The sequence below is a fragment of the Aythya marila genome (genome assembly GCF_965140915.1).
Source record: "Aythya marila genome assembly, chromosome: 1".
Lineage (NCBI taxonomy): Eukaryota > Metazoa > Chordata > Aves > Anseriformes > Anatidae > Aythya > Aythya marila.
Genome location: NC_139042.1, coordinates 130,646,851 through 130,666,952, shown reverse-complemented (window position 1 = coordinate 130,666,952; position 20,102 = coordinate 130,646,851). Strand labels below are relative to the sequence as shown.

The 20,102-nt window shown below is 39.9% G+C and overlaps 1 protein-coding gene across 1 annotated transcript; it reads right to left on the bottom strand.

Moving 5' to 3' along the window:
• Positions 1-5,817: 5,817 nt before the first annotated feature.
• On the bottom strand, positions 5,818-14,467 carry LOC309875115 (sulfotransferase 6B1-like; the record flags this gene model as incomplete). Its single annotated transcript, XM_082754160.1, has 6 exons — positions 5,818-6,033; positions 8,000-8,186; positions 9,242-9,336; positions 12,193-12,319; positions 13,284-13,468; positions 14,323-14,467. 6 exons carry the CDS (start codon positions 14,465-14,467, stop codon positions 5,915-5,917), a joined length of 858 nt encoding a protein of 285 aa, XP_082610286.1. The 3' UTR covers positions 5,818-5,914.
• Positions 14,468-20,102: the final 5,635 nt, after the last annotated feature.

The following is a 20,102-nucleotide window of genomic DNA, read 5'->3' as shown; positions in this document are numbered from 1 at the left end:
GATTCAATTCCGTGAATGCTGCCGTATGTTTTCTTAAAGGAGATGGAGCTACACTTGAACCAGATGAGTATGAAGGGTGATTTTTTTGCAGTATTTCTGATTACTTGCAATCAAGCACTAGCACTAACTTGTCATAGCACTGTATCAACACACTGGTGCCTTTGTGTACTCTCGCTGTAAAGAACTGAAAGCTGACTGCTGCTTTTTACTTCCTGCTCTTGTATGCTTAATGCACTGCCACGTTTTTATCACCTTGTCATTGAGCATCTTGCAGCTAATAAAAGAGTAGGGCTCCCCAGGTTTCTTGCTTGAGTGTTTATACAGAGCACCCATTTGATTTATAGTGAAAGTCAGGATATTTCAGGGGGTTTCAGGGTAAAGTTGCTGGCAGTGCATGGCACTGTAAAGAACAACAAGCTAGCTGTATCTGTGCTTTGAAGTGTATCTATACTGCAGTTTACTGATGCGTCTGCCAAGAAGCAGGGGAACTCGCTCTAGACTGCTTCAGCTAAACTGCTGTCTAAGCTTGGATAGCAGTGATATGTGAGCTAGCTTTATACTGCACTTCATTCACCTGCTGATGAGTCCTTGTCATGGTTTTGGCAGGGACAGAGTTAATTTTCTTCATAGAGGCTTACACAATGCTATGTTTCAGATTTGTGATGAAAACGGTGCTGATAATGGGAATGTTTCAGCTGCTACAGAGCAGGGCTCACACAGAGCCAAGGCCTTTTCAGCTCCTTGCGCTGCCCTGCCGGTGGGGAGGCTGGGGGTGCACAAGATGCTGGCAGGGGGCACAGCCACCACAGGTGTCCCAACTGGCCAGAGGGACATCGCACTCAGCAATAAAACTGGTATAAAGAAGGAGAAATGAGGGGGGACACTCAGGGTGATGGGGCTTGTCTTTCCCAGGGACTGATCTGCATGCTGAGCCCTGTTCTCCTGGAGGAGGCTGAACTCCCGCCTGCCCATGAGAAGCAGCAACCGAATCCCTTGCTTTGCTTTGCTGGTGTGCCTGGCTTGTTCTTTGCCCAGTGAGCTGTCTTTATCTCAGCCCAGGAATTCTTATACTTTTACCTCTCCAGTTCTCTCTCCATCCCACCTGGGGAGAATGAGCGAGAGGCTGGATTGTGCTCAGCTGCCTGCTGGGGTTAAACCACAACAGTCCTGCTATGGCATTTTTTCCTATTGTAATTTAGGTAAATCCTTAATTTAGCTGGTAGGCAATGCTGTAGACTGATTAAATTCCTCACACCTCCTAAAAAGACGTAGACAAGTAACTGTAGTTTGAGCAGCATACTGATACCTGCTGGCTCTTGGATTAGGTCTAAGTAGTTTACCAAGGTCATAAATGACAAACAACAGACCCCAGTTGTCCTTTTTTGTAAGGAAAGGTCTTGCAGACAGAAAAGTAAAATCTACTTTTATTGCTCCTGGCCATTAATATTTGCTTATACATCTGCAGTGTGTCATCCCCCCACCATTCCTTCTTCGTGTCTGCTCATAAATTCTCAGTGGTGCAGGCTGGTCATCCCCAGATCCTGGCAGATGCTGGCAATCAGAAATGAAGGACGTTTTAACAGGCTGTGCACAAGGACTGTCATTAGGTACCTGGAAAACAGGCCTCTTCCCCTCAAGCCTCTGCCTGATTCTCTTCACAGCCCATTTCTGCTTTTGACCTTCAGAACACCCTGTGAAAATGAATGCCCAATTCTGGTGCAGAGCTTCGCAACTCAGACACTGCGATCAGTGTACATGTACGTATATGAGGAACAAACATTTATGTTCCTTGCTGCTTCCCTCTTTACCAGCAGAGAGCAGACAGGTCTCTGGCACTCTGGGTTTGCAGTCGGTTCCCAAGACCACCATTTCTCCACTTAGCGTTGGCCCGTGGGGCCGATTTCGCCAGAATCCAAAAAGAGGCATGGCAATGCAATTTGTGCCTTCATGTTTTTCCGTCTCTGTTTCTCACTTGAGCAGCTGTCATGTTGAGTCCTTGCTCGCTCTCTGTCTGGGCCACAAGGTGCCGCCACTCCTCTATGCTTGGCCTGGTGGAAGCGGCTTCCTAGGGAGCCACACAGCCCCGCCATGTCTCACTCTCCTGTAGTACAGTTCGTCCACTGCGGCATGCAGGACAGGCAAACAGATTCAGGAGAAAAAGAGGACTATCTTCTATCAAAGTTAATTGAAAAGTTACCGCAGAATCACCTCTCGTGGTCGCTGGTCTCTTCAAAAATGAAGCCAGTTGTGGTCACCGGTGAAGCTGGAACTGGTGGGAGTGACACAGCCACTTACAGTCCTTTCTCCCCCCTCTGAACATCATCTTGCAGCAATCACCTTCACCCCCACAAGCCTTTCTGTCAGGCTTAATTCCTCCCTTCCTGTTCCCACTGGGTCTTTACAGCACGAGCACCACTGACTCTTTGTCTGTAATTTGTGACTCTCCTCTCTTGTCGGCTGGCAGTGAAGAAAACCCTACGGAAATTCCTCATGGTCCTCAATGTTTTCTCTGCTAGATGACAAATGAATACATGTAAGCCCTCATGTTGATCTCCTGAGTACATCTGCTGTATTTAGACCAAGTGCACAAACCCACCAACTGATCTCCAGCCCTTCTCTCCACGGCCGCTCTTCCCATTCAACCCCCCACCTTTCCTCAGGCAAACTTGCCTTTAGTACTCTTCTAGCTTCTGTTCCTGAAGCTATTCCAAGAGATTCCTCACCAGACAGTTTTCCTCCAAGAAACTGCTTTAGGCATCAAACTCCTCGTATCAGATCTAATGTGAATGAAAGCCAGGCAGCTAGGGTATTTGCCTTTTCTTCTCCAGCACAAACATCTCTTTTTGAGAACTACTTTAAAAGTTGATTGTGTGATGTTTCTGGGGAAAATGTCTTTGAAGCAACGCATGGAATCTGTGTGTTCTTTTCCCTCTTAAATGTTTTAGTCATTCAAATACTCTTGCTCTCATTTTCACCTGACCCAAAGGCCATGTAAGTCTGGGTAGCAAGCAAAGCAGGCTAACTTTGACAAGAGCAGGTAGAATCCTCACAACCCAGCTCTGATGGCATAAATTTTTAATGCTGTCCTCACTAATTAAATCAGTCTTGAGAATCAGTCTTCTCTGGTGAAATATATTACCTGAATAGGAAGCAATGTTGTACCCGTTTACTGTAACAGAGATTGCACAGGGTTTTGTTTCTTCCAGATCCGGTATTGCTGCGGTCTAGGTACATTTTGGACCAGTATTTTCCTATTTCTCTCTTTTTCCAAAAGTTTTAAATTACATAGGGGAAAAGAAAGAAAGGAAAAGAGGAGAGGAGAGGAGAGGAGAGGAGAGGAGAGGAGAGGAGAGGAGAGGAGAGGAGAGGAGAGGAGAGGAGAGGAGAGGAGAGGAGAGGAGAGGAGAGGAGAGGAGAGGAGAGGAGAGGAGAGGAGAGGAGAGGAGAGGAGAGGAGAGGAGAGAGACGAAGGCGGGAAGGCAGGCAAGCAGGAAGGAAGGCAGAAAGAAAGAAAGAAAGAAAGAAAGAAAGACAGAAAGAAAGACAGAAATGGAAGAGAATTTTTTTATAACATCTTACTATGGAAGTTTTGAAGATTTTAGAACATCTCCACAGCTGGCAAAAATGCCCTGTGGAACCAGATTGATGATTCCTTGAAAAATTCAGTTTGAATCTCTCTTGATGGTGGTGGGATGCTACAGCCATAGGAATAGGAGTGGGAATAGCAACACAGTCGGAAGAGCAAGAAGAAAGAGAATGTAAGAAATGGTAGGCATAGCAACTGCTGGCAGACCCTGGTTGCCAGTAGCTACCAAGACATGCCCCCATCCTTCAGTAAGTGCCCAGCGTAATATTCCAGACCTCTGACATAGGCCAGCTAGAAGAAGGACACCTGAAAGGCATCCACGGACAACAACGATTCGTGGCATTTTAGAGTGCAAAAGACTTTAGTGTCAGAGGAGCAAAGGTACAAAATCAAGTGTGTGGTTTCCAAAAGGGTGATTTGCATAAAACAGTGCTCAGAGCAGCATCTCCCTTGATTTGGGCTGAATTGCTAAATGGCAAGAGACTGCTGTTGCATAGGCTTTTCTCTTACTTATGTCCTCAGCATGTAACTTCCTGTATCATTTGTGCAGATGCACAAACAGTTGGCATTGATGTCAGCTTGCAGCAGTAAGGTATTAAACAAAAGGGCTGTGTAGCTAGTATGGCTGGAGAGAGCACCTATATTCACTACCAATAAGGTCATATCATGACTTTTCAGAAACAGCTCACCCAGAGGATGAGCTTGCCTTACAGATATGTGCCTGCAAAACACACAGGAATCACAGCAGAGTAACAGTGCTTGTCTGCATTAGTTTATTTTCAATCAGTTTTTCCTGTTTCCTCTGCCTGTTGATGTGTTGTAATTATGTGGTTGGGAAAAACAAGTTTGAGAGAAGAGTACTTAATGCTAGCCTGCAAGGCAAATTGAAGGTGTGGACAGAAAACACATCATGCAGTAAATCAGAAGAAATATCTTCACTGCATTCTTAGAACAGTCCCTAGGATGTGAACACGGACAGCTAGTTCTTAGAAAACCTGTCTTATCAGAGCAGGGTAAATATGTCTTACTCAGATTAAACAGTCTCCAAGTACTAGTTTATTTGCTACACTGGAACTGTTGAATTCTATTGCACAAGGACTGTGAAGTTAAATGGAAACTCAAAACACTGGAAATAGGAATTTTGCAGGGAGAAAGTCGAATGAAAAAAACTTTTATAGTTTCCCAACATATGGTACAGAAATCTGAATGGATATATATCACTTACATTTAAAACACAAATATTATACAGTACAACCCAGAAATAAATTACAAACAAAACCTATGCATTGTGAAAGAAGGAGAGGAAAAGAAGGAAAGGGAAAGAAAGAAAGAAAGAAAGAAAGAAAGAAAGAAAGAAAGAAAGAAAGAAAGAAAGAAAGAAAGAAAGAAAGAAAGAAGGAAAGAAGGAAAGAAAGGAAGAAAAGGAAAGAAAGGAAGAAAGGAAAAAAGGAAGAAAGTTTTACAAACAAACCTCACTGCAAATCTTCAAATGTACTGCTACAGTTTTCAATTTCAGTATCGATAATAAAGTCTGATAAGACAGGTGCTTTCCAAATCATGGTAGATGAGAATGGGTTGAGTCTAAAGTCAAGTCTTTGGTCATTTTCTTATGATGTGTTTTTAGATTTTTTAAATATACAGTTTATTACTGGATTTATCTTTTTTTTTCTTAACATGTTATCATAGAAAGGTTTGAGTTGGAAGGGGCCTTAAAGATCATCCAGTTCCAACCCCCCTGCCACGGGCAGGGATGCCACCAACTAGACCAGGTTGCCCAAAGCCTCATCCAGCCTGATGTTGAACACCTCCAGAGATGGGGCATTCACAGCTGGGCAACCTGTGTCTGTGCCTCTCCACCTTCTGAGTGAAGAAAACATCTTGGGTAAGAACATCTTAGGTAAAATTCCTAAACCAGATCTAAGAATTTCATTCATATCACTCTAGAGCAAAATAAAATAAAAAATAAATAAATGATAAAGTAGATTTGGTTGTTGAAAAATTAGTCTGACACTTAACTGTAAAACAACATAAATCTGCCCTCTGATATTGGAGTTCAGTCCTGTCCTCAAATCTCCATCTCACAATCCTTCTTCACACTTCTACTGCTTGACTAGGTGAAAAGTAAGGCTGATAACTGAGGTAAATTTATGTAAACATGCTAAATGAATGTGATCAGTCAGTGCTGCTTCCATCTTCAAGGCACCAGTTCCAAGAGCAGTGCTGAACTTTTTTTAACTTTTACAGTCTATTAGCCCCATCCAGAATTTCCCACCAGTTGCTCTCTCTGTATTTGTAATTTGATAATTGAGTATTGTTCTGCCCATGGAATCAGAATTCATAGGTGAGTCTTTTTGCCATTTTGCTGAGCTTCATTTTCTCATTAAATATTTCCTCAAACTTTAAATTCTGTTTTGGAGTGAAATGGTTCTTCCAATCACCAACAGTACCTAGAAGAGCAGGGGTAGAAAAATAAGATTGAGGCTAGCAATATATAGTGCTGAAAACATTTTAAAGGCAGACTAGTTTTATTAATGCTGCAGATGGCATAAATTATTACTGTGTCATCAACCACAGTCTCAGGAATCGCTCATAATCATTTTCCCAGTCTGGTGAGACTCTGTTGGAAACAGCTGAATCATCATCCATAAAGGCTATTAACGCCTCAGACTGTTTCTCATTGTGTGTCACCTGACAATGCCAACAACACTAAGTGGTACATGAAGAGTAGCAGGTTTCCAAGATGGAAATAGAGCTCTTGGTCATCTTGGCAGAGAGGCATCTTGCCTCATCTTAGGTGTTTGCAGTTAAAGGTCTCCATTTAAGCTCTTTCAAAGTCAGTAGAAGAAAATGTTTGCTTCCTGGCTGAAATTCATCTAATCATAGTCAACATCTAAAACTCATCAAATGAGTTGTGCCAAAAAGGCAGCTACGTCTCTCTACTGAGTAAAGAAGACTCATAAAAAAGGAAAGCAGAGTGACTTGATCACATGAATTGCACCCTCACACCTGCTCCTAATTTTTAGGGCTTTCTACAGATGAGACGTCCCACCACTTAAGAGGTCAGTTAACTACTTCTTGGTGACCATGCACATTCGTGTTCTATTGAATGTGTTTATACAAGTGTTTCAACTGTTTTTCAACTCATCAGAAGTTTGAACAAACATGATTTTTGTTTGTTTGTTTGTTTTTAAACTGGTATATTTAAATGAGAAATGCTCAAAATTTCCCCTCACGTGCACCCTCTAAAGAAGTGTGCATGATCTCAAGGCAGTTGACTAAATAGTGTTCAGGATAGCAAGGAAAAGAAAAGAAAGCCTGAATAATAATAATAATAATAATTATTATTATATATATGTATATGCATATACACAAAAGTCAAGCTGATTGAAATTTGCTAAAACCTCTGGATTTGCATAGAAACTACTTGGAAATAAAAATGTTGAAATTATTCAAGTTTTTCAGCATAGATTTGTCAAAAGTCACTGACTATATCTGTTTTTGTTGTTGCAGGTTTTGTTTGTTTTTTTTTGTTTGTTTTGTTTTTCCTGACATTGTATTCTGGCATTTACTTCAGCTCATTGGTAAAAACATTCTGTTGAATTAGTGAAATGTAGTTTCCCTATTTATAATTGAAAACAAGTTTTTCTTAATTGAAGTGACCCTAATTTTTGAATTGTCAATGATTGTTCAAAAAATAATTACAAATAATGAAAATCCATCTAAACATGTTGGCTTTGATTTAGTAATTATTCTAATCTGAAGAAGCTTCTGAAACATCAGTAACAAGAAAACAGCTCCTTGAGGTATTTTTAAGTCACATTCAAGCTAAGTCCTGTTGAAGATTTTAGTACAGATTCCAGTTTGGCCAAGGCCTTAAGGCGACCTCTTAGGTCACCCGGTGGTTGAGTCATCCATTCTTTTGTTGTCATGGTCAGCATATTTCTTTTTGGGAACATTTCAGTAAGATAACAGGGAGTACAGAGGATAAAGGCTACCAGCAGACTTCTTCAGAAGGAATGTGTCTAGCTCTTTTCCATTCTTGCAAACTAAATGACCTTCACTAGTGATTTGAGAGGAGACTCTGGGGCTTGTGAGAGACTGAGTGTAAACTTTTAGATACAAATAGGCAGATAAACAGCAATGTTTCATGAAGCTTTCCTTTCAGCTGCAAAGCTCATATGGAACAACAGTTAAACTGTTGTTTAAGACTCTCATGTTTTTCTAGCACATGCATGCATTTGCAACCAGAGAACTTGGAAAGTGGTTTTTAAGGGGGCTTCAGATTGGAAAATCCTGTTACTGCTTCCTAGGGTGGACCGAAAACATCATCAGAGGCAGGGAGAGACCCAGGCTGCTGCTTCTAGAAAGGTTGTGGTTGGTGCTACCATATTAAGCCAGGAACACTGAATTTACCTTTTCTGAAAATCAGCTTCCTGTTGGATGTCAGGGCACAGACGGTGTGACTGGGGTCACTGTTTTCTTTTTCAGTGTTGTTTTTCATCTCTGAGAAGGATGACTTCTTGCAGATGTCTTGAATATCATCATCACTGATGTCTATGTCCAGGAACACACTGATTTCCTTCACAATCTTGGGGAGATCCTGAGATACAAGAATAATTTATTTTTTTTTAATTTCTGAGCTGATTATCAGATTTTCAGTTGATATGGAAATTATTATTTTTATTACATAACAGGTTTTTCCCATTCATTTGCTTTCTAGCAAAGCTAAACAAGTCTTTGGACTGTATACATGACAGATACAGTAAACCTGATTCCCCTCTTATTCATACTCACAGAAATGAGTAAATGTGCAATCATATAGAATTACATGGCAAGGTAAACTCCCAGTTTGTTCTTCTGTTTCTCAGAATGATTTCACTGGGAACAGAAATACTCAAAGCTCAGTCTCTGTGTAAGGAGCTTATTTTGTTGGAGGTGCCATGTCTAGAGATCTCACAAGTGATTCCAGATTCAAAATGGGCTTGGAATTCCTCATAGTGGAATTGCCAAAAATAAACAGAACTATTTTAATGGAAACATTGGGAAAAAAAAAAAAAAGTGTTTGCTTCGTAACAAAATAATAATTCTCTGAAAGCTAAAGTATATTTGATATTAGAGGTTTTGTTGTTGTCTAAGAATAGCAAAGCTGTTTCTGCATAATAATTTTCCTTTGTCATTTTTTTTTCCTACCTCCACCCCCAGCCTCTAATTTTCTTCTTTACTGGGCACACTGTTCCCACTGACCATGTCTAGTTCTGTTGCTTTATATCACTTTCTGAAAATTTCACCTGAGATGTCAGGTATAACAGGTTAATGTGTGGAACTCAACAGATGTTCTTGGTTAATTTTTCTATAGGACCAAGGACCAGGAATTTAAAATTCTTTCTGTGGCTGGGGAAAATCAAGTAATATATGTCCCACTCCTGCATCTATGAAATGCAATACTCACACGATTTAAGACTTGCATAACTTGTGTAGTCTGAATTATTTAAGTAACGTGTTTCAAGACAAAAAGTCCTATGCAAATATAAAATATGCCCATTCACATTCACATTTTCTTATTTGTCCCTCTTCATTGCAATTTGCTACTTGATATTTTAATTACGTCAATTTAAAAGTAAAGCATTCTGAAATAAGAACTGAGAGCATATTTACCTTCTTCATGTCTTCATAGAACAAAAACAGGATATTTTTGTCATTTTTATGTTCTTCCCAACTTAGGAAATGATCAAACCAAGATCCACAGACAACTGAAAAGAAAACCCATATAAATTCATATAAATTTGGTTCATAAATAACTCTGTATCTCACACACTTAGGGGAATGATTCCTTCTTGGTATCTACCCCGCATTCCTCTAAATCTGATTCAATTCTCTCCATGAAGTGATTCAAGTTTACCATCCAAAAATTTTATCATTCCTGTTGGACTTTGTTTTTGTAAAAGAGATGCAGGTACTTTTCTGAGGTATAATTCTCTAGTGGAAACAGTCTCCAAATCTAGGAATAGGCCAGTAAAGAAAGAAAACATATGGTCACAATGAGATCTGAGTATCTGAGCAAGTATCTGCATGTTTATGGTCACAGACATAAAGACTAGGAAAATAAACTAGGAAATAAATGTATCGTAAATATAAATATCACACTAGGGAATAAAATAAGGAGTCTGTTAAATGGCGCACACTATTGCTAGTTCTATTTTGGCTCAGTAGAGGAGAAATTTATATACTTTAAAAAGTCAAGGAAGAGTTGATTAAATGAGTAAGTTACTATAGAAATACATCATGAAGCCAACTACATGGATAATGTACAGTTTTACATGTACAATTGACTCATAGCACTTCTTTTGCCTAAATGCTCCTTCTGCTGAACTACAGGAGGACAGATAAACTTGAGTTTTATTTTAAAAGAAAAACAGTTCTGACCCTTCTGGTTGAAAGACAAGATTGACAGCTGAGTTGAAAGAGTCCTCCAAGCAATTAAGAAAGGGATAGACAGAGCAGTCACATCCACCCTTCTCCGTAACTTTGGCCTTGCTTTATGCTGCTACCAGAAAGGTATAATATTTTAATGTTGTAAAGAGAATGATTTTGGTTATAAACCTCAGGATGTATTTAGGTATTTTGCTGAATGCTCCAGCCCATAGCCACCTCCTACACATAAAATGCTATCTAACTGCAGGGCACATATGCACCACAGTGTCCAACTAAAACCTGCTTAGCCACACCAGGGACATGGCCAACAAATGCACCTGCTTTCCCCCAGCCCGCATCTGTGCAAGAAATGTACAGATCTCCAGAATTCCACTGTCTACACATAAATTTGGAGTTTCCACTGCTTTTCTTTCCTGTTTCTAGCAGGGAAAGAACATATTCATCAAGGTAGGTATCCAAAGAACCTATTTTTTTTTCATTTAAAATAAAAATTAAAATTGAAAAATAAAAATTGGAAAAAAAAAAGGAAAAAAAAAAAAAAGAGTGATAACAGTGACGTCTTTTAGGTCCTGTAAGCTCTTAGACTAGATCATCATTGTCTCAGCTCTCCCCAGGTCCTTTAGTTTTGTCTCTCTGTGGGTTCTTGCTATATGAGTGAGCAATCCTATTTCCAATAGCTGAAAGTCAGTGACCCTTTTGGCTCTGGGGTATAGCAAACAGTCTTGGAGACTCTAGTGACAGCATAAGTTGTGTCTGAGTGTCCTTGCCTTTGTTCTCAACTGAAATAACTACACAAGAGTACTAAAGGATCTAAATCAAGCAGCACAAGCATCATACATTTCTATTAAGAGCAAAAATGACAACCTCTCTCCCAGTATCACCTATCAGATAAATTTCTCCTGTAACCAAAATAATTTCCTTATGCCATGCATAAGCATGCAGGAAACAGCAGAAGGCTACTAATTTATAGACAAATGGGAGATGTTTTAAAATTTGAGACAGTCCTCTTTTCTGTTTTCACTGTTGAATGTTCAGAGGTGTTACTAAACAAGCCAATATCCTGCACATCACTTATGCATGTGCCTTAGGGCTACTCTGAATAAGGAACACAAGATCTACAAGGCAGAAGAAAATTCAAACTGACTTCTAGATCTTTGATGTAAGCTCATGGTGACTGCACTGGCACTTTTCTTTCAAATTTTTCAAGGCCATCTATCATTGTTGCTGTTATCATCATTGTGGTTGTATAGCAGGAACAAGTCCTCAAAGGAGTAATAAAGCACTAAAAATGGGAGTGGATACCTGGAACACAGTCCTCCTGTCAGCTTCCAAGCCACCACTGCCATTCACACAAATCTCACTCATGTCCTTGGTCTTTGGACGCCACGACTAAGACAACAATCAGGCAGAGTGTGTGCAAGGGCACTTAGTGTGTGCAGGGGCACTTTGTGAAAGCACCTAGACTTCCTTTGAAGGGCCACACAAGGCTACTTTCAAGATCAGAAAAGGCAGTAAGCCTGCAAGTGTGGCTCTCCATGCAGCCTGGGGACTGTCTTTCTGTGTGCTGCCCACCTTTCAGCAGGACAGTGGAGCTCTGCTCTCTGGACACATTCAGATAGTGTCTACCCCACCAGACTGCCTACCAAGGACAGGAGGTGGCTGCAGTGATCCCAGCTGCCTTTTTGTCTGCTTGGAAGGAGCTGTGTGCACATTCCTTTGTTATCAAGGCTTAAACACGAGTTCTTGGTGTGAAGCAAACTATTAGCATGGCTCATGAGGCAAGGTCGGAAATGTTTTAACACAGGGAAATCTGCATCATAACCAACAAATTGTTGGGGTTTTCAGAGTATGTGTGGGAAGAGATGAAACCTGCAACTTGGTGATGAGAATATGATTTTAACAGGTGTGTCAGAGGATAGCAACCTGCAACCTGCAGTTGTGCTGAAAGAATGCAACTACTTGTCAAAATATCTCCTCACAGGGCTGAAGACAGCATCCAATTATTTGTTCTTGTTTGGTATAGCATTAGAATTTACCTTGAAAAAATAAAAAATCTAAGGCTATATAAATGAGGAGTTCAACAAGGAGTTTTCACACAGTTTGCATTTGTTAACACCTTCTGTGCATGATCAGATAATGCAAGCTGCAGGGAAAAACATAACACTTATCCTTACCGTCTCCTTCTAAGAACAAGTCAAAGAAAGCAGTCCAGGTATCAACAGTGGGAAGGTGTGGATTCTCTCTGTAGTAATGATACATGGAAACTGCAGTATCTTTTGGATTTCTGCTGATGTAGATCATCTGTAAATGAAGATGATATGGTTATTAGTGATAATGTTATTCCTTTATTTTAGAGGAGCTGTGTGCATAAATGTGGCATTTTCATAGGCAGTTTGCAGTGTCAAAACCCTTTCCTTTAGGATTCTTCCATTGGACACCACGTCATAAATACAGAAATGCATTTGTCCCTTTTTAGGCAGAAGAGAGCAGTGGTCAGCAAACAAAACCTTGTGGGCAGAGGTGTGTTTCCTACAGATGGGTAATGTTTACATTTTGTGAAAGAGACAGGTTCATTTTAACTCATGAGTTAAACTACCTCATATATGAAACTGTTTCCTTAACATTCACAGGACAGCTGCAAATGTAAATCTTGGCTTTTCACTGAAATTAGTGTTGTCCCAAAAGTCTGTATCTATCTAATCCTGAAAATTTGAACTTTTAATGTAAAATCTGAGGCCCAGAGCCGATTATTTATAGACCTCCTACATCAGCATGGGTTGACCCCCAAACTGATCTGAATCCTCCTCCTGCATTTGAATTCACCTCTGTTTGGCTCTATTTCAATATAGGGTCTTGACAAAGCTTCATAGGAGGGACAGGGTACCTTCACCCCCAGAATATTCCATAAATACCGCAGATAACTGCTTTTTAAGCAAATGCTCCAGTCACTAGGAAATGGAGCCATGATACACACACACCACCTTCCAGTCCCTAATAATATTGAAAGATCCTAGTGTTGCATTTTTTTGTGGTGCCTGACATACAAATCACCCAGTGGGAACAGTAGGGCAGGAGCAGAACCCAGTTTTTAGCCTAAGCCTTTGCTCATGCTGCCTTCAACTGCTGGTTAGCTGTGTCTCCAAAAATCACAGCAAACCACTTCTGGGAACTGTAAGTCATTTAATATCATTTAAGGATTAACAAGACAAACTAGATTTCTAACAGACACAAAATATCTTACTGCTTTTATAAATTTTTGCCTTACCTTGCAGTTTTTATTCTTAAAATTTGAAGGCAACATGTTGTAGTCTAAGTGCGTTGGGATGATTCTCTTTGATGAGAGTTTATTCAGTTCCTCCAGTTTGGAAACATCTCCAAATTCAATGGGAGATGTTAGTGTAATTGGAGTGTTGTAAAGCTTTGTTATAACTCCTGCCAGCCAGTGTGTGCCTTCAGAAAATTATTTTTAAGGAGAAGAAAAAAAAATAAAGGAAGAATGAAAGAAAAGAATGAATATTTGTTACAGAGAAGATACATGAAACGTGCAGATTGCATATGGGAACAGCTTTCTCACACACGCAAAAAACCACCTTCTAAAAAACACCTCAAAACTTCTACACCTCCAGATTCAAGAAACTACATAACTGTATAATCCCATTGGCTCTAGATGTATAAATACTGAAAAAAATGTTGTTGCTGAAGTACAAAGTAATTCTATGCAAAGTGTTAATATTTGTATTGAAACAAACTCATTAGCTAACATAAAATTCATACTGCTTGTCAGCAGGTGGTTATATTGTCTTTATTATTTATTTTAGAATAATTTCTTTTGTTTTGTTCTGTATTCTTATAGTAAATTGAGTCTATATATTTGGAAGGTAACTGACTGAGCTTCCTCTTTGGTATGTGTGTGAGACAGAGTCTGGGTGAGAGGGAAGAAGAAATGAATAAACGTGCAGGCAAGGGCCATACAAATAACCTAATTCAACTCTTGCCTTGTTATAATTAAATGTAGGAAATCCTCTGGCACATCCTTCAGGTATAAATTTTGCTTATAAGAAAGAAATACCTATTTGTTTTCCAGTATGAAAACGTGAAATTATTTTCAATTAAAGAATCAAAATTTAGACAAATGATTTGTATTTTGGGGGTAATTTTAACACTTCCTGAGAGAATAACATTCTCGCATATTCAAACACCCTTCCCTGTTTCTTGCACACAGGTATTTCACAAGTAAGTTAAGCAGAGAACACAAAACAAACAATCAAAACGTCTTGCAACTAACATCTAAAAGTAGAACTTACCAGACTTGGGATAGGAACCCAAAAGGACATCATCTTCCCTAGCATCAAAAGTATCCAAGGATTTTAAGAGTTCTAGAGAAGACCTGGTGGTAAAGGGAATCCCCTTAAACATATGAATTAGTTCTGTCTCACTGGGGTTGGACATGTTTGCTTAAGTCTTCGATTCCTGCAAATCAGATAGCAGTGAAATGACAAGAGGATTTAAGAGTCACCTCTAAGTCAGATGATTTGAAGTAACAAACTGAAACCAGCAATACAAACCTCATGCTTTTATACTTTATTATGCATGATGAAGTCCCTATCAGATATTGATTTTTCTAGTTAGCTGATAAAGGCAACTGAAATGTTAGAGGTAATTTCATAAATAACTGAAATGCAGAGTCATCAAAAATGTGTATCATTTGTCATTTATTAGCTTTCCAGATAAAGAAAGGGGGTGATAGTTAAAGTATAGTAATTGTGGAAAATGCCAAGACTGACCATTTTGTGTTGCCATAAAATTTGCTTAATGTGATTATTGAACAAGTTGTACTTCCATGGAAGCAGTATCTTATTTTATGTGACTGGGATTTTCATTTTATGAAATATGCAGTGGCCTGAATGTTCAAAAGTGCAAGCTGATTCCCAATGCTTCAATTATGTGATGTCAAGAAACCAGTTTTCAAAGTATTTCAGAATTTCAGCCTGAGGCTTCTTAAAAACAGAGGAACTTCTAAAGCACAATCATTTTTTTAAGCTGTCATCTATCTCCATAAGAAGAGTACAGAAAAAAAAATATCACAAATTCTAAACAGATATTTCACATTGGTTTGTATCCTACATGTTGCATGACTAGAAATGGTTGAAGATTTCAATTTTTTTCCATGGAAAATGCATAACCATAATATAATCATAATAATAATTAAAAAAAAAAAAAAAAGGCACTTGCAGGAAAGACATAGTTCTCAATTCATTGCCCATTATGAAATGTGTTTTTTGAAAAATTTTGAATCTGTAGAAATCACCATTAATGTTTTTCAACCTGAAATATAAATGTATCATATTAAAATAAATAGCTCTGGTTTGAATCAAAATATTTTCAAATGCTTAATATTTCAGTTTTCATTTCCATTGCCACTAATTGATTTTTTTAGGGTGGTGTGATTCCAGAACCTTCAGACTTTGATTTTTCACTGGATTTTTTTATTTTTTTTTGTTCATCTAGGTCTCAAAATCTCATGGGATAAGACAAACATTTGTAAACAGAGCTTCACTCTTCTTTACATTCTTTTCCCCAGGCAGCCAGTGGCTTCATTATTCCTGTTGAAAACCTCCTACAAGATATTCCACTGAGGTCCTTCAGTGTATTCAAATCTGCATGCAAATCTAGTTTTAAAATAAAGTAGTCCTTTGGAAATTTCTCAAGGTCATGGTTTTTGTTTTATCATAAATAATAATACAGGTTTAGTCATAAGCTGACTACCAAAGGTAGCTCCCATGATCCAGGGTAAGAAGTTAATGATGGAGATGTCCTTCCAATACTTGACCTATTGAGATTACAGACAAGGAGGAAGGACAGCTATCAGCTTCTGTACATGCTTGTTTCTAATCCAATTTCCAGAAAAATTAGTATAATAGGAGTGACTTGTTTTTCTTTCTTGGCAGTATTGCCAGTCTACTAGTCAAAGAAATGTGAAGTCAGCAAGCCTTGATATTTTCAACTGTCTCATCTATAAAGCTGCCCTTAAACAGCTTCAGCCTGAAAAATGTGCCCTTTATCCTCAGAAAAGTCAGTTATGCAGGGCCAGGTGGGGATCAGAATCATGTCAAATACACTCTGGGGACATGTTTTCTATTACTAGCAATGAGGGGAGACAGGAATCATTCAGGAGGTAATTGAGTCAGTCTTTGGGACATCTCTACCTAGCTGCTTTGAATATATACTTTTATTTCTGAGGAAGACGGAACATTGGATGGGCCTCTGCATAATGTCTCTAGCTCTTTCTGCAGGAAAAAAAAAAAAAAAAAAAAAAAAGGATACAAGAAACACGTGGACACTGATGCACAGGCAGAATTTGGAGGATCTCTTAGTAGTGACAAACTCAACATTTTTCTCTTTACTTCCCGATCTGAAGACCTAAGTTACCATTGCTTCATATTTTATGAGCTAATTCCTTAAAAGTCTATTCTCTGTCAACAGATTTCATTTCGGGTACTTCAGGTGCACTAGGTACACCTGGAGACATAATGAATCCTGCTTCTGTGGATTAGTCTGAAATTCAGAGAGATTTCAGAGGTTTGTTTTACAGTTGTGGTTCCAGCCATATGCATTTAATGCAGGTTAAGAGAACTATTACACTGATGTAGCCAAAAAAGTTCACTGTAAAATACATTGCATATTTACTATGCCTTGGCCCTTTCACTTCTTCATACATTCCTATTATCTTCTGAGTCAGCACATTTCCCTAATCTAATCACTTGGAGCCTAATTAATCATTCACAAATGAAATGGCCAAGGTGTAAAACAGAAGCAATACAGTAGCAAGGAAAATTCCAATTCTATTACCTCATCTAAATTACTTCTTACACTAGCTTCTGTTTTCAGCACCCATAATGTAAATCCAGGGGAAGTAAACTGAAATTGCTGCTCCTTCTCACATCCTGTCTATGCTCAGAAAATAGGGTCTGTCCCTGAAAGAATGCAGTATCCTGAATGCAGTGAGCTAAGGAAAAAGAGTACTCAGCTCCTTGCAGGACCGGGCACAAACTTCTGTTTTCAAAGTTAGCACAGTAGAAAGGGTTTAAAGAATGCCATACCAAGTCCTCCATCCCACTTTTGCTGTATTACAACACAGAATGCAGACTACAACTGACACGTTTTGAAGCAGATAAACACAGGCATGGCAAGCTAATCCTGAAGAATTTCTGTGTCTGTTGCGTAGATCTCTGCCACAGGATCTAAGGAACTTCTTTCTATAGCATGTTGTCTTTGTCCTGTTCTCTGGCCCTGCTATGGGTACAGATGGAGCACACATTTTACCAGCAGGTTTCACAGAGATTTGCTAGCAGAAGAGCAATCTTAAATTTTGAGTTTTGCCTTTCTGGTTTAAGGAAAATACCACTTGGTAGGTGGACACTGCATTTCTGGGCTGCTTTGTTCCAGCTCCTTCTACCTCCTTCTTACCTTCTCCCATCTGTATCCTTGCCCTGGTGAGTGACTGCTTTCTGTTGCCTTAAATAATTCAAAAAAAAAAAAAAAAAAAAAAAAAAGAGTGTTTTGTAACTGTGTTTATCACTGTTTTGTGTTACAAAACTTTTGTGTTTTGTGTTACAAAACTTACTGTTTTGTAACTGTGTTTATCCCAGCTGTCAAGAGGTATGGCTTAGCCAAAATCACTACACACAAATGGGCATTACATAGCTTTGCATTTCCAGTAGCAGATTCTCTGCCTGGTATGCTTTCTCAAAGTGCATGGACTCTTGCATGTGGGCAGAGAAGCCCTCATTCATTGTCCCATAGTTCAATCCTAATCATGTACAATGATTTAACAACTCTGATTTCAGAAGTTTGCTATCTGTAGTGGCTACACCCACATTTAGGTATACTGTGAAAAAGGTCAACCATTTGCGCAGTCATTTCTTTTTATTTTATTTATTTATTTATTTATTTATTTTTTACGGCATGTCAGATTATAAAGTTGACTGTCCTCCTTTGAACCTTTCACAACATGTCATTGCCCAACAATATTCTGTGCCACAGCCACAACTGATACAGCTAATAATAACAGGGCTGCCATCAGAGCTGTATCTTATGGAGAGATTGCAGGCAAACGCCATGGCTGCAAGGTGACAGCTACTGCACCAGCTCCTGTCCTGCAATGGCATGTGATGGTTTGCCTTCAAGGAGTAAACACGTACACAACAAAGACAACAAAAAACAAAAACAAACAAACAAAAAGCAAATGAAGATTTGAACCTTCATTCTTTCATTGAGGTAATAGAGATGAAGCTGTGTAACGTGTAGGGAGGCTCAGCCAGGTGACTGGTCTCCCTGGCAAGTACTTGTCTGTTAGGGTAGCTTTGAGAATTTCCCATGTCCCCAGGGTGACAGGAGAGGCCTTGGAGGCATTGTTTATCTTCTGTTTATCTTTATTGTCATATCTAATATTCAGGCTTGCTGGGGTAGGATTAAATAACAGAACCTGATGAGTCACATTTTTACTGGTAGTACACGCAATTATGTGATGCCAACTGTTTCTGTTTTCATTTGTTAGCATAACTACAGAGAAACTTGCCTGATATTTGAAGTACACTTCCAATAGTAGGTTAAAGTATTCTATAAGGAGACAGTAAAATTTCAGCAAAAAAGCCTTTGAGAGTTATGTCCGACAGAAATCAACACCCTGTGGAACATCACTGCACACACAAAAAACAGAGCTAGGAGGACTGATGGCAAATGCTACCCTGTCAACTCACACACTGTCATTAAATCCAGCAGTTGAGAGAACCAGCAGCTGAGCTAACCACATCTACCTTGGTGAAGGCTTTTGGTCCAAAACTGGTGGGAGTGTACTGAGGGGAAGAGGAACCCTTGTGTCCATACCTACAGTGAGACAGCGCTCCACAAGCAACCCGTTGCACCCTGTGCCAGCTCTCTGGTGGGTCCGACCCAAATGATCTGAGGATACTGAGGTAAGAAGCAGTGCAGTTTACATCTGAGGGCATGGACTGGAAACCTCAGGCTTATAAAATGCCAGAGGGAAGCCCACCTTGGCCACCACGGACTGGAGGCCTCCAAGTCCCCATGTTGCATGAGGAGTTTGCGGAGAGCCTTACTCAGGACAGCTGACAGCCCCATTGTACCACATCTCATTTGTCCATGACCTCCTGGCAACCAATGGCCAGCTGAAACATTGCCGCACAGCAGCGTAAGTCTGGCTGTTAGTCTTGTCTTGGCTATTCCTTCATCCAGCCCACTGTGCAACTCTGCAAGCACCTGTCTTGTCCCAGGAGGAAGCCAGGCAGTGATCAACCACAGTGTTACTTCTCCCTGACCTAAGGAGGCCACTCCATGGGCCCTTGAGCTGCACCCTATCATTTAGGTGGTATCATTAATGCCGACAGCATGCAGAAATGATAGCCGCCTGGCTGCTGGGCCTGTATCAGCAGTACAGACCTTATGTTGCAGCAAGGCTCCTATCTGTGGGCAAAAGGTCACAACAGGAAACAACAACCTGTTTCCAAGAAGGGGCACCTCTCTAGCGGCTGAGAGGAGCCTGTGATAAACACAAACATGGCATGACAGGTTATCAAGGACTTGTTATTTTTTGACATGGTGAAGGATTGGGACTGTTTCCTCATGCCCAGTTGATTGGCAGCACCCATATGCAGTTACAAGCATGCTCCTCACTCCCTTGAACAGCTTCAGACTCCTCACAGAACTGAGCTGAGCCCCACAGCCCTTCTGCAGTGTCCCCAGCCTAACTTATTTTAAGGTTATGGCCAAAGTGTCACTTTCAGCACACACTCTGTTGCAAGTTATTAGACAGGAGCTATAAAATGCTGCAGGAAAAACAGGGGGTGGTAAAAAGGAAGGTGAGCACCACAGGAGCTGCTCTGAAGAAAGACGGCTGCTTCCCAGCCAGACCCAGTATAGCCTGGTAGTGCACAGAGCTGTTAGCTGTGCTTGGGCAGGCACATTATTTGAAACATAAAGAGAAGTTACCTCTCCACTTTTTCTAACAGACTTATATCATTTGTGATAGGAATACAAATGAGAATGCATGCCAAATCCAGACCAG